Source organism: Phocoena phocoena, chromosome 7 (genome assembly GCF_963924675.1).
Source record: "Phocoena phocoena chromosome 7, mPhoPho1.1, whole genome shotgun sequence".
In the NCBI taxonomy this organism is placed as follows: Eukaryota; Metazoa; Chordata; class Mammalia; order Artiodactyla; family Phocoenidae; genus Phocoena; species Phocoena phocoena.
Genome location: NC_089225.1, coordinates 90,490,289 through 90,502,533, shown reverse-complemented (window position 1 = coordinate 90,502,533; position 12,245 = coordinate 90,490,289). Strand labels below are relative to the sequence as shown.

The window sequence follows — 12,245 nt, the reverse complement described above, 5'->3', positions numbered from 1 at the left end:
TTTTTCAATTCTGTCTGATAAACAGCTTTGCGAAATCAATGAAACTTGATGGTTTAAATATTGTCTTGTATACATTGCCTGATTGTACAATCGATTGACAAATGGAAGTTGCGAGGCATTCAGTGAAGGCTTCATGAAGAGAAATACAAATGATTTTTATGCACCTATCAAAACTAGTTCTTTTAAAATCAAGTCCGTCTTTCAAGATGAAAGTTATGAGGAGTATTATACTCGTTATAGATAGCTTGACTCAAACATAAATATAAAGGAAAGTCTCACTGAGACAAAAATATTTCCTAACTGGAATCATGTATAGTAAAAACTCCAAAAATCAGAATGTTTGGAGAATAGAGTATTCTGATTATTTAGAATTTGTTTACTGTATGATTTTTTGTTGTTACTAAAAGATATTTTTAGATATACTTATTCCAATTTTCTCTTTTCATATGGTATATAAAAATACAGCTGATCATTTATTGAACATGGGTACTTTTCTGAATTGAGGGTTATTTTCTGAATACAAGTTATAATTGTTTTTATGGCAATTAACATTATTAAATAACTCATTTGGTTCTTACTACCCTCGAGGGCAGTATTGTTACCCCATTTGAAAGATGAAGTAGCTAAGAGTTAGAGAGGGAGAGTCATCTGTCCCTGGGTACACGGTTAACCAAAAGGTGGAGACCAGATTAGAATCCGGATCAGTCCTAATTCATAACAACTCAGCTAAGTTCCTGTGTGCGCAGAACCAGTGGGAAATGCAGATACTTGCTCAAAGGTTCTGCAATGTGGAACCTCCTGGACAGGGGTCCTCTTACCCCTCTCTGGGATCTCAGGAGTCCCTATTCTTTGCCACTTCCTGCAAACACTCAGTGTCTTCCAGAGGCTAATCAGTTAACTCAGTCACACCCATTCACTTTATGGGGCACCTACTATACACCAGACTTTAGAGAGAAAGTCATGGTCTCTGCCCTCTAGGAGCTGCAGGCCACCTCACCACGTGACTGGAAACCACACCCCCTCCTTAGCTACCGGCAAATGAGTACAGATGGGCCACTTACTGAGAGAGCATCACTGAGTCCCATCAGTTGAGAAATTGCAGAATTCAGCAAGAAGTCCTCTGTGAAATGGGCAGTCACCTATGGATAAAAGTTAAATTATTCACTTTGTTCAAATTTCCTTTAAGCTTTCCACATAAAAATTGAATTACCCCCAAAATGTGAAACTAAATGCATGCAATAAAATATATTTATAAATGTAAAAAAAAAGAAAACTTTCTCGCAAAGTACTATTCTATACAGCTCAGCAGATACAAAATAATGATTAATATATTGCATCTGTCTTCAAAGAGTTTATAGCCTTTGTAGGTCTCCTATATAACAGATTATTGTAATAATAACAATTTAATATTATATATTCTTTTCATATATGCAGAATGAGAAGCATGAAAAAATGCATAGGCATTACAGTTATATAGATAGATTTTCTCCCAAAATTTGTTTAAGCTTTTATAGAAAAGGTCAGAATACACTAAATATTTTAGAAATCTTTTCATTTAGATGTTTACATATTGATTTTTATATATTGATATTAAAGTCTGGGTTTTATTTCTGGCTGAAAGAAACTTGTACAACATAAACGATACATAAATTGCAATGTGGCATTATATACATTTTAGAAATGGTGAGCAAGTTTCTTAATCGATGCTTAATTACCCCCATCGGTAGTTGCATTAAAATATAAGCTTGTCCTCCTTGGAATTTAAAATAATTGAAATCTATATTTCATAAACCCATATAATTATACCTTTTCTCAGAAGACATTTTACAAGTTATAAAGCTGCTGTGAGCAATAAAAATAAAGATTGGGGCTCAGGAGTGTTTATTAGAGTCTCTACAGTTTATTGAAAAAAAAAAGTGGGACTTTGATCTTGATGGAGAAGGATCATATACTGGAATCAATTGCTTCTTGTTCTCCTGCTTATGTTGAATATTACTGTACTTATCAATAGAAGTTTATTTTTTTCATAATGTTTGTTAGTTTTAGTAATAAGGGAAACTTCCACAGAACCAGTAAAATTTTCAGATGATCAAGAATGATTTGGTAGTTTTATTATGATTGGAATAAATTCAGTTAAACAACAAGACAGAATAGTTAAAATTACTTAAGGTCAGAAGCATATAACTTAATTTGAATTTAATCCTTCCTACGTATAATATTTTAGCAGCTAGGACCAAAATTCACTATTATCTTTTTGTTTCCACTATTATCTTGATGTTAATGATAATAAACATGATTAATAAACATGCAAACAGGTTTGTTTGAAAATTCTGGTTCCTTTAGCTCATTTCTCAGCCAGTCTCTAGTGTGTGCCTCATTCTTATGCTCCAAGATGGCGGTTCAAGTTTTAACCATCGCATCTCCATTCCAGGCAGCAGATTGGAGGAAGGTGTGGGAAAGAAAGGAGTCAAAGTTAGGCTCCAAACATGTTTTAAATAAAGTTCTGGGAAAGTGTCATACAACATGTTAGAACTTAGTCCCCTGCAAAGTTTACCTCCAAGAGGAGCAGAGAAATGTAATCTTTATTTGGGGCGGCCACAAGCCCAGCTAAAACTGTGCAGTCTGTTACTGTGAAGGAAGAAGAGAATGGATATTGAGGATTCTTTGTATCCATCCTTATCACTACAAAAAGTACATTCTCAAGGGCAACAAATGAGTTCCAGCATGGTGTATGAGGACTCTGACATTCAGAAGGGAGAATGGGGAGAGTAACTTCAAGGTGATAAACTAATGGAACCCTGGAGTATGGAAGTGATTTTTAATGTTTCTTTAAATGTGAGATTTCAGGTAGAAATAGTCTGAAGATTGTATATCCTAGGGCGTCTTTAACAAAGTACCACAGTCTAGATGGCTTAAAACAATAATAATTTATTCTTTCACAGTTCTGGAGGCTAAAAGTCTAGTATCAAGGTGTCAGTAAGGTCAAGCTCCCTCTGAGACTCATGGTAGAATCTTCCTTTGCCTCTTCCTAGCTTCTGGTGTTGGCCATCAGTTGCTGGCATCCCTTGTTTTGCAGCTGCATCACTCCCACCTTTGCCTCTGTGGTCACATGGCCTTCCCCCTGTGCATCTTGATGTTCACAGGGTGTTCTCCTCTTAGAAGGACATTGAATATATTGGGTTAGAGCCTATTCTAACGTACTCATCCTACCTGAATTTCATAAACCATATTTCCAAACAAGGTCACATTCACAGGTGCCAGGGGTTAGGACTTCAGTATATCTCGTAGAGGGATACAATTCCACTTATAAAAGAGTATTTCTAGAAAATATACTGTTTGATGAGGTTTAGAAATCCAGACAAGAAACGTTTGTGTTTTATTTTGTTTTTTATAATGAACTTCCACTATGGTTAGAGGTCTATGTTATTCTTCAAGACTTTTAGATCCAGATTTTTGTTATTTTTGATGTGTCAATAGGCAAAAACAGGCTTTATGGTGACCCTAATTATTTAGAATATACCAATCTAGATTTTTTTTTTCCTTTCTGTATTGAAACTTATCCCCTTGAGCATCACATCAAGCCTCATGTCTTCTTTGTCATTCCTGTGGAGATGACACACAAATGTATATTTGACATCATTACTAAGCTCTTTTTCTAGTGTCCTCAGTGTTTACTGCATGTATCTTGTCTTAAGTTTGGTGTATACCATGTAACGTACTCAAAGATGTTCATTCACAATTCATTTTTTAACTTTACACACTTATCATAATAGAGTTTTTTCAGTCTATTGAAGATTAGAATTGGTGCATTAAATGGTAGAGTTGGTGCTTTAAATTGTTCAGGTAGCTATGCAAACCATGAGAAGTAATAACTAAAACTCTGACTTCTGGAGGAGAGGAAAGATACATACACACACAACCTAAAAAACACAGATGTGTGTATACTCATGAGCTTATATATAAACATTCAAAATCCATCCCCCAAAGATGGCAGATTGAGAACATTTATTAACAAACAGTCTATTTTACCTCAGAGCACTAATGAATACACAGCGACACAGTTGATATTGAAAAAGTTTATAATTCAGTACATATTGTTTGTAGTGTATGTTTATAAATGTTTCCGTCTAAGTTGTTTAATATTTTTATTTTAAAAGGTAACATTTTTGAGGGCTTAAAGCATAAGTTTTAATTCTGTAGAAAATTTACTAAGATCAGATTACTTTGTAATACAAAAATATTTTTTAAATAAAATTGTTGCTTTTATCATTTGATTTTGATTTACTTCCATATGTAGAAAATAGAGTAAATTATAAATTTGAAAGAAAATCTTGTTTGAGTGAAATTAAATGTATTTGCATGCTTTATATGCCCACAGCAAATGTGATTATTTTATCTCCTTGCTATATGTTTCTGTGGAACCCATGCTTTCTTACTCTCTGTGGTTAGTACATACATTTTATGAATGTAAATGTATGATGTCACTTATATGTGGAATCTAAAGAAGCTGAACTCATAGAAACAAAGAGAAGAATGGTGGTTACCAGGGACTTGGGAGTGAGGAAATGAGGAGATTTTTGTCAAAAAGTGCTAACGTCCAGTTATAAGATGAATACATTTGGGTGTAACATGGTGATTATAGTTAACAATACTGTATTATATACTTGAAAGTTGCTGGGAGAGTAAATCTTAAATGTTCTCACCACACACACACACACACACACATAACAATGGTAATCAGGTGATGTTCGCTAATGCTATGGTGGTAATCATTTTGCAATATATAAATGTATCAATACCGCATGTGTACACCTTAAACTTACATAATGTTATATGTCAATTATAATTCAGTAAAGCTGGAAAAAATAAAAGTGAAGATATTTATCAGTGTTTGGGTTATGGGTCTTAATAACATTCAAAATATTTTAATTCAGGGAATTGGAGTAGATTGTTGTGGAAAAGAGTTGAGGGAAATATTGTCATGGTGCATGTCATATAAAGTTTACATAACTTCCCATGTTTTTTCTTGTCTTGGCAGTGTGCGCAGGAACAGAGAATAAGTTGAGCTCTCTCTCTGACCTGGAACAGCAGTACCGAGCCTTGCGCAAATACTATGAGAACTGTGAGGTAGTCATGGGCAACCTGGAAATAACCAGCATCGAGCACAACCGGGACCTCTCTTTTCTGCGGGTAAAGCTGTCTCTTTCTCTTCTTTCTTTGTAAATGCACAGTGGTGTCACAATGCAAAAGACAGACCAGCTTCTTGTACCTGATGGTTATGTTCATCTGCCCTGCCTGGCAGTGTTCATGACTGTAGACATGTAGAAGAGAAGAGATGCCAAGGCACACCCAGGAAAAGAAAAAGAGTACCAATGGCATCATGATTGGCACCCTAGTTTAGAACAGTTACTGTTGCCCTAAGATTGATAGAAGATTCTGTCAGGGTGTAGGACATGACTTCTAGCAAGTGTGTCTTTTTCTGAATGGCGGGCAAGAGGAAAACTTTAGGCTGTGGGCTAGGAGCATCAGAGGACCAATCAGATAAGAATTGGTAACTTTAGCTAGTAATCTCCTTTTCTGCCCCATTCTGTCACTTTGGAAATTTTAAACTATTTCATATTACCATAATGAGAGTAATACTGTTAACTTTAGAAGAAAAAATGACATCAGTTTTTGAAAACCAACAAATTATTGAGAGTCATAGGAAATCACAAGTACTTATATAAGTTGATATATGCATGCATATAAACGCACACGTGCATATATGAAGTTACCCAGAGACGAGTCCTTTTACAGACTTGTTTTGGGGGCTCTCATTTATCCTTATTCTGTTAAACCTGTTATTAGTACTTAATGCCTACAGTTTCTTAAGTTTTGCTTCATCCGGAACAGGTATAGGAAAATCTGAACTTCAGAGAGACTTTGACGAAGTGAGATGAGGATGCAGTGTTTTGTATAACTAATAATTTATTCTTCATAAAAGAATTAATAAGATTATTTTAAATAATAGCATCCCTAGAATATATTCAATCTTATTTTCAATATTATTTACAGACTTCTCAGGAGCACTGTCTTATATAAATAAAGATGTAAATAATGTTTTGAATACTGATACAGTAAACTATTTAGTAGATAGTAAATTAGAGAACTATGATACCTTTAATCATTCCATACTTAGATAAGAAGTAAAAAAGTCATTTTTGAAATACTTTGAATGTAATAAAAATGTCTAGACGTGATAACAACCTCAGAAAATGTACCACCTCAAAACTTAAATAACACTATGAGACATGATATCTGCTTTTAAAATGACTATCATACTAGTATTGATATAGGGAATTTCCATATCAAGGTGTTTCCATATAGTATTGTTTGATTGATAGAACTCTAATTCTACAGGTTATGTAGCTTGTATTAGCTATGTTGGTTAATTATGACATCTTTGTTTATCAATAGTAGATAGTAAAAATTTATCTGAAGCCTTGAGTGAGAAGACCTAAAAAGAACTTAGCACTTTTTTTTTTCTATTTTGGACTACCGTTTCAAGAAATGAACACATACAAGCTATCCTAGAACAACCTCTTCATAGCAGTGCATCTGAGTATTAGTTATTAAAATTTGTTTGCAAGATTCTAACATGTCTTGATTATTTTCAGATAGAATTTATTCTTCAAAATCAAAATAAAAACTTGATGGTATATGAGCTGATTTGTAGATTTAGTTAGAAATGCCAAGAAACTCAATGATGTTGTAGAAAAGGAAAAGTAAGAGCTGAATTCTAAAACAGAGGAAATGGGTTAAATGGTCTATTAGAACAGAATAATATGAGAAAATTTTAAAAGGCAATCTAAGATGTTAGTTTTTCTTCTTATTCTTTCCTTGCTTTGTTTGCTCTAGATTTCACTGGCTTAACAAAAAATAGCATGAGTACTATGACAGTCTTTAAAATAAATAACATAAAATTGTCTTATTACATATTTTATTATTTTATCATTCTTAATCTCTTATAAGGTAACAGAATGATCAAAAATTAACTTTAGTCAATTTTAATCTTAGAAATATGAAAGTAGCATATAAATCTTTGGGCATCATGGTCTATACCATTGGATATTCTACATTTTTAGGAACTATTCTGAAGTTAAAAAAAAATAAGTTAATCGAATGAACAGATTTGGGAAAGAATAAAACAAGGAGGACCAAGATTTGTACTTGGAGCAAGAAATAAGTTATTTCTTTAAAAAAGTAATTATTGGCTCCTAAGAAGAATCTCTAAAAATTCATATAAACTTTGTACTAACTCATGCACATATCTCAATTTTAATGTTTGTTTAATGATAACTATAATAGGTTTCCTTTTTGTTTTTGACTTACTAATAAGAGTGTATACTTTGTTCCTTTGGAAAATAATCATTTCTAGTAGTGACATGTATTCATTTACCCAGCAAATGGTCTTAGCCCAAGGATACAATAGCAAGTAATCTATTGTTCTTGGTTTCAACAATCTTGCAGTCTTGTAGAGGGTTACAGATGTGTAATAAATAATTACTGCATGTATGAGTGTGTGTGCATGTATACATATATATGCACATACAAAAGTTTTTAGTTGCCAAGACTGAAATAAGAAGTCAGAATCAGAATGAAAGCATGGTCTTGTATTAATGGTAAGTGTGGGTGCTGGGCAAAGAAAGGAATGGGTAATTCTGAAGGATTCAGGAAAGATTTCATCAGAAACATGCTTAGATTGAGTCATGAGAAAATGAATAGAGGCTCACAAAGTGGGTGGGTGGGAGGGCAATCCAATGGGAGTAATGTAAGTTAAGCCTTAGAAAGAAGGCCCTAAGTCAGAGTTAATAAATGTGTACCTAGTGTTATTGCTTTAGATACTGGACACATGCATTCAAATGAATCAAACAGGGTTCTTCCTCTCGTGGAACTTATAGTATAGTGTGGATGAAGATAAATTGGGGGATGGAATAAAATATTAAATTGGAGAGATAGAGACCCTTATAATATAGATAAATATCTAGGAAACATCAGCACCCAAATGACAAAGTAGCATTTGGGGATAAGATGAAATAGTCAAGGGAGATTGACAAGTGTTAGTCCAAGAAGTGGTCCTAGGACAGTACTCTCTGGATTCCCATTCTCTGTTTTTTGGTGAGTCCCTGAGAGTTAGGACTATTAGCTGAAATCGGCCTTCTACTGCACTGGATGAGCCATTATTTCTAACTATACCTTAGAATATGCTAAAAGCTCTCTGTTTAATATAAAATTTAATTCCTTCTGATAACTACATTATGGTTCATTTGTGTTTTTAGTAGCTTCCTTCCAAAGTACATAATCTGTTTGATATTGACACATTGCGATAAATAGAGCCCGTATAAAGGAAATCTAGTTATGTTGCATTATGCTATCATTTATGATAAATTTTGAATTGTATGAGTGAATAGTAAACTTTCATTAACTTATCCTATGGATTACATAGCCCTCACATATATTTATAGAACTGTAATTCATTGAGCCGCTTTTTATAGAGATGTGCAATTTCCCTTCCTCTAAGAATGACCCATATCTATAAGGTGTTTAGAAAGACATCATAGATAGGGATTTTAAATTTCATTTTGGAATTTATTTCTGTCTTTAAGAAATTAGTTTTGTTTTAAAAATACTTTCCATCCTTATTTTCGTCTCTACTAGCAAGGTCATAGTGTTTTTTTTGTTGTTCGCTTTGTAAGAAACCACTCTAGTTTCTGTGATTCACGAGAGCAGTTTAACCATATACTGTATTTACCTCTTTTACTATCTGAATAGTCAATGTCTAGAATGGTGCCTAAAATGTAGTAGGTTTTCATTAAGTCTTTGTTTAATGGATAAATGTGTTATTCTTAATATTTAATAATACTTAATTATAAATCGCTGTTTTATATGTGGTATGTTCCCTAGATAAATATGTGGGACCCTCCTCATGTTATTTCAGTGTGACAGCTCCACAGGTCACATGTGTGGGCATAAGACACAGTCTGGGTCAATCAGAATCCATTCCCATGAGGATTTGGAATTTTGACTAAGACCATTCAGTTTGTATATTAGTTAGCTTCTTGACCACTTGGGTACCAGAACACAGCTGTTTCTTCCTCGTTTGAGTGTCAGAGAGAGCTGTGAAAACAGCAGAATGGAGCCAACACACTGAAAATGACATAGAGACCAGAGAAAGAGATCGTTCACCCCAAATTAATAATGAGGAAGCCATTCATTTCCAGGTTCCAATCTGCTTCTGAAGATTGGTTGCATTACAGCCATTGGGTCAATAGGATACTCTTGGAACTTGATAGTAGCCTTGAAGTGACTTCCCTTTTTTTTCTTAAACTAGATAGGTTTGTTTTCTTTCACTGATACTAAAATATCTTATCTAGTATATCTCCCAAGATCTCAAGAACACAGCAGAAGTGGGCCTTTGAAATTGGATTGAAGATGTGCTTATATATAATCAAAAAAACCCAACAACCCTGTAATGTTTTGTAGATACTTTCTTAATCTTTGTTAGATATATGTTATTAAAATACTTTGAAATGCCTTCTTTCAAGATGGTTTTATTATATCAAACTTGATGCTTATCTCTGTATACACCTTTTAACCCAGCTTTGTTGTAACCTCAAGTTTTTATATTTCTTTTTTGGGAAAAAAAAATCTAGTTAATGGTACTTAAATTTAGACCCCTGAGACACTGTATAGTTGGCTAGAAAAAGGCCCTAAAACTTACTTACTATGTACTTTATCACCGTCACAAGGTTAAGACTTATAATAGAAAACAGCAAGGCATAAAAATCACAGATTTTGCACTATTGTCTTACACTTTGTGAACTCTCTAAAACAAGATGAAATATAGCAAGTAATGGGAATGAACCATTGGACCTTTTACCCTCATTAAAATTCTTGAGGGTTTCTCTCCTTTGTCATCCATTGGTCTTCATTGCTACTGCTGGCATTCAGTAACTCAGAGCTTCTAACAAGGTGCCTAACCTGCTAGCTTTTGTACTTTAAATTTATTTTCTCTGTTTTATATATTCACTTTAAGCAAATAATTTTTAAGTGCCAAATAAGTGTAAAGCAGTGTGATGTATAATGTAGAGTATATATAAGGAATGTTAATACCTATCTTCAACCATTGTTATAATAGGTAATCACTTTTAATCTGTGGCTTGAATTTAGTTGTTTGCAAATTGTTTTTGAAAAAGTGTATGTTAAGAAGAGATGAAGAGATACATTTATTTAACAGTTGATCCATTGACCTGGAATACTACAATGCCAGTAATTTATTGGACTTCTGTGTGCTGCAGTCTAGAAACCTTAAATCTTAATGATTAAACATGTCTTTTATTACTGAAAAATAAATAAAATAAATTGATACATTAAGATATCTTTTCAAAGAGCAACATTAATATTCTGTTATTGGTAGCAAAAGGCAATGACTTTGAAAGAGTAAGAAAGTATAGTGTTTTAAAGCAAAAATCTTTTAAAAGTATCTACTCTCAGGTAATGAATAAGACATGTTGCAATGGGAATGCAACAAATTTTGAAAAAAACAAGTCTTCTTTTATTGTATATTTGACAGAGCTATAGGGAGTTTTTTGAGTATATGAGAAACAGTGCCATCTAACACTCTATTTTTGAAAAATAAAACATGTTGTTTCTTTATAGAAATCATATAAATAGTTCATTTTTTCTTTACTAAAGAAAAGTCCTATTCTTAAATTCAAATATTATCTTTGTCTTTTAGTTAATAATATTTTATAATGCTATGGACTTATAATCCTCTTTTATTTTATATATATTATATATATGTGTATATATATATATATATATTTTTTTTCTTTTTTCATGTATGAGGATGTTGCTTTTTCAACCACTCTCCATAGGACATGAAATTTGCATCATTTTCCCCGTGCTGGTAATGGACCTATTATACATTACTTCATTTTCATACTTATGCATAGTTACTCTTCTAAGGACAAATATTTGCAGAAAGGCAGATAAATCTGCAAATAAGAGACTGCAAGATGCAGACTGGCTCACTGGAACCTAAGACCTTGGCTTCATCAGCATGGTTTTGTTACAGTAAATCAAGGATGATGCTTGGCAATAATGAGTTTCAGGTTGCAACAAGCAACCCTGCTTTTGCCTATTTCATAGCTGTTTCCAGTAAGAATGAACAACTAGTCATGCTCAATATAAAATCCTGAAATATTTACATTTCAGCCCACTTCTAGCTTCAGGACCTACCTTTTATTCTCCTCTGGCAGTTCAAAGCAGATGACTAAAATTAAATCCAACAGTGTATGGTGGAGGTTTGTATTTGTTTTGTGTTTCAATATCCTACTCACTCACATTGAATTCTGCCTGTGCTAAACTTTCTGCTGTGTAGTATGATTTAGCAAAACCCTACACTGAAAAATTCATTCTTAAAATAGATAATTTACAAAATACTTTATTTCTTTGGGTTAGAAAATGCTTTATTGAATAGTTTGCTTAAATAGTAGCTATCGGGAATTCCCTGGTGGTCCAGTGGTTAGGACTCCGTGCTTTCACTGCCGAGGGCACAGATTCTTTTTTATAGGGTGTGACTATAAAAAAAAGAAAAAGTAGTAGCTATCACTGCCTATCCATGTTTGTTTTTAGATCATTACATACCAGATAGAATGACTTGTGTGAGATTGTGTTGGAAAGATTGATTGGAATCAAGATGAGAAAAGTAGTGATATTCTAGAATCATTAAAAATTGAAGAGGAAAACACCATTTAAATTAAACATCTATGGCATAGTAAAGGTGGGTCCACATGTATTATATTCACATTTACCTAAAATATGAGGGCAACATTTTCTAAATCAGCATATCTATTTCAATTGTACACATATTTTAATTGGATTATATAGAAAGGGAGAACAAGCCTGAATTTAAGTTTTCCTGAATAGCTTTGTAAGATAAATAAGTGATATATTTGTAACTCCATTAAATGGTGGACAAATAAGATTCCTATATCAAGTATTTGTATCCTATAACTATTTTCTCATTTAACAAAATATTGTTTTGTTTTGTTTTGTTTTCTGTGTCCCTACTTGGGACAGAGGGCAAGAAAAAACTATGAAGCACAACATTCAGAATACTTAGAACTAACTATCATGAGGTTCAAAGAAATTGCGCCTTCAAGAAATACATGTCAGCTAAACAAGCAGTGAAGTAAGATACG

General features: G+C 33.2%; 1 protein-coding gene and 1 pseudogene across 1 annotated transcript in view; one reads left to right on the top strand and one right to left on the bottom strand.

Annotated features, from left to right (window-relative positions):
- The window catches only part of LOC136125425 (NAD-dependent protein deacetylase sirtuin-7-like), a 77,656-nt pseudogene extending 74,428 nt beyond the window's left edge, over positions 1-3,228 (bottom strand).
- Positions 3,229-5,016: 1,788 nt separating this feature from the next.
- The window catches only part of ERBB4 (erb-b2 receptor tyrosine kinase 4), a 694,050-nt gene continuing 686,821 nt past the window's right edge, over positions 5,017-12,245 (top strand). Inside the window, exon 1 of the mRNA XM_065880236.1 lies at positions 5,017-5,190. Coding sequence (XP_065736308.1) covers positions 5,017-5,190 — 174 coding nt within the window. The remainder of the gene's footprint in view (positions 5,191-12,245) is intronic.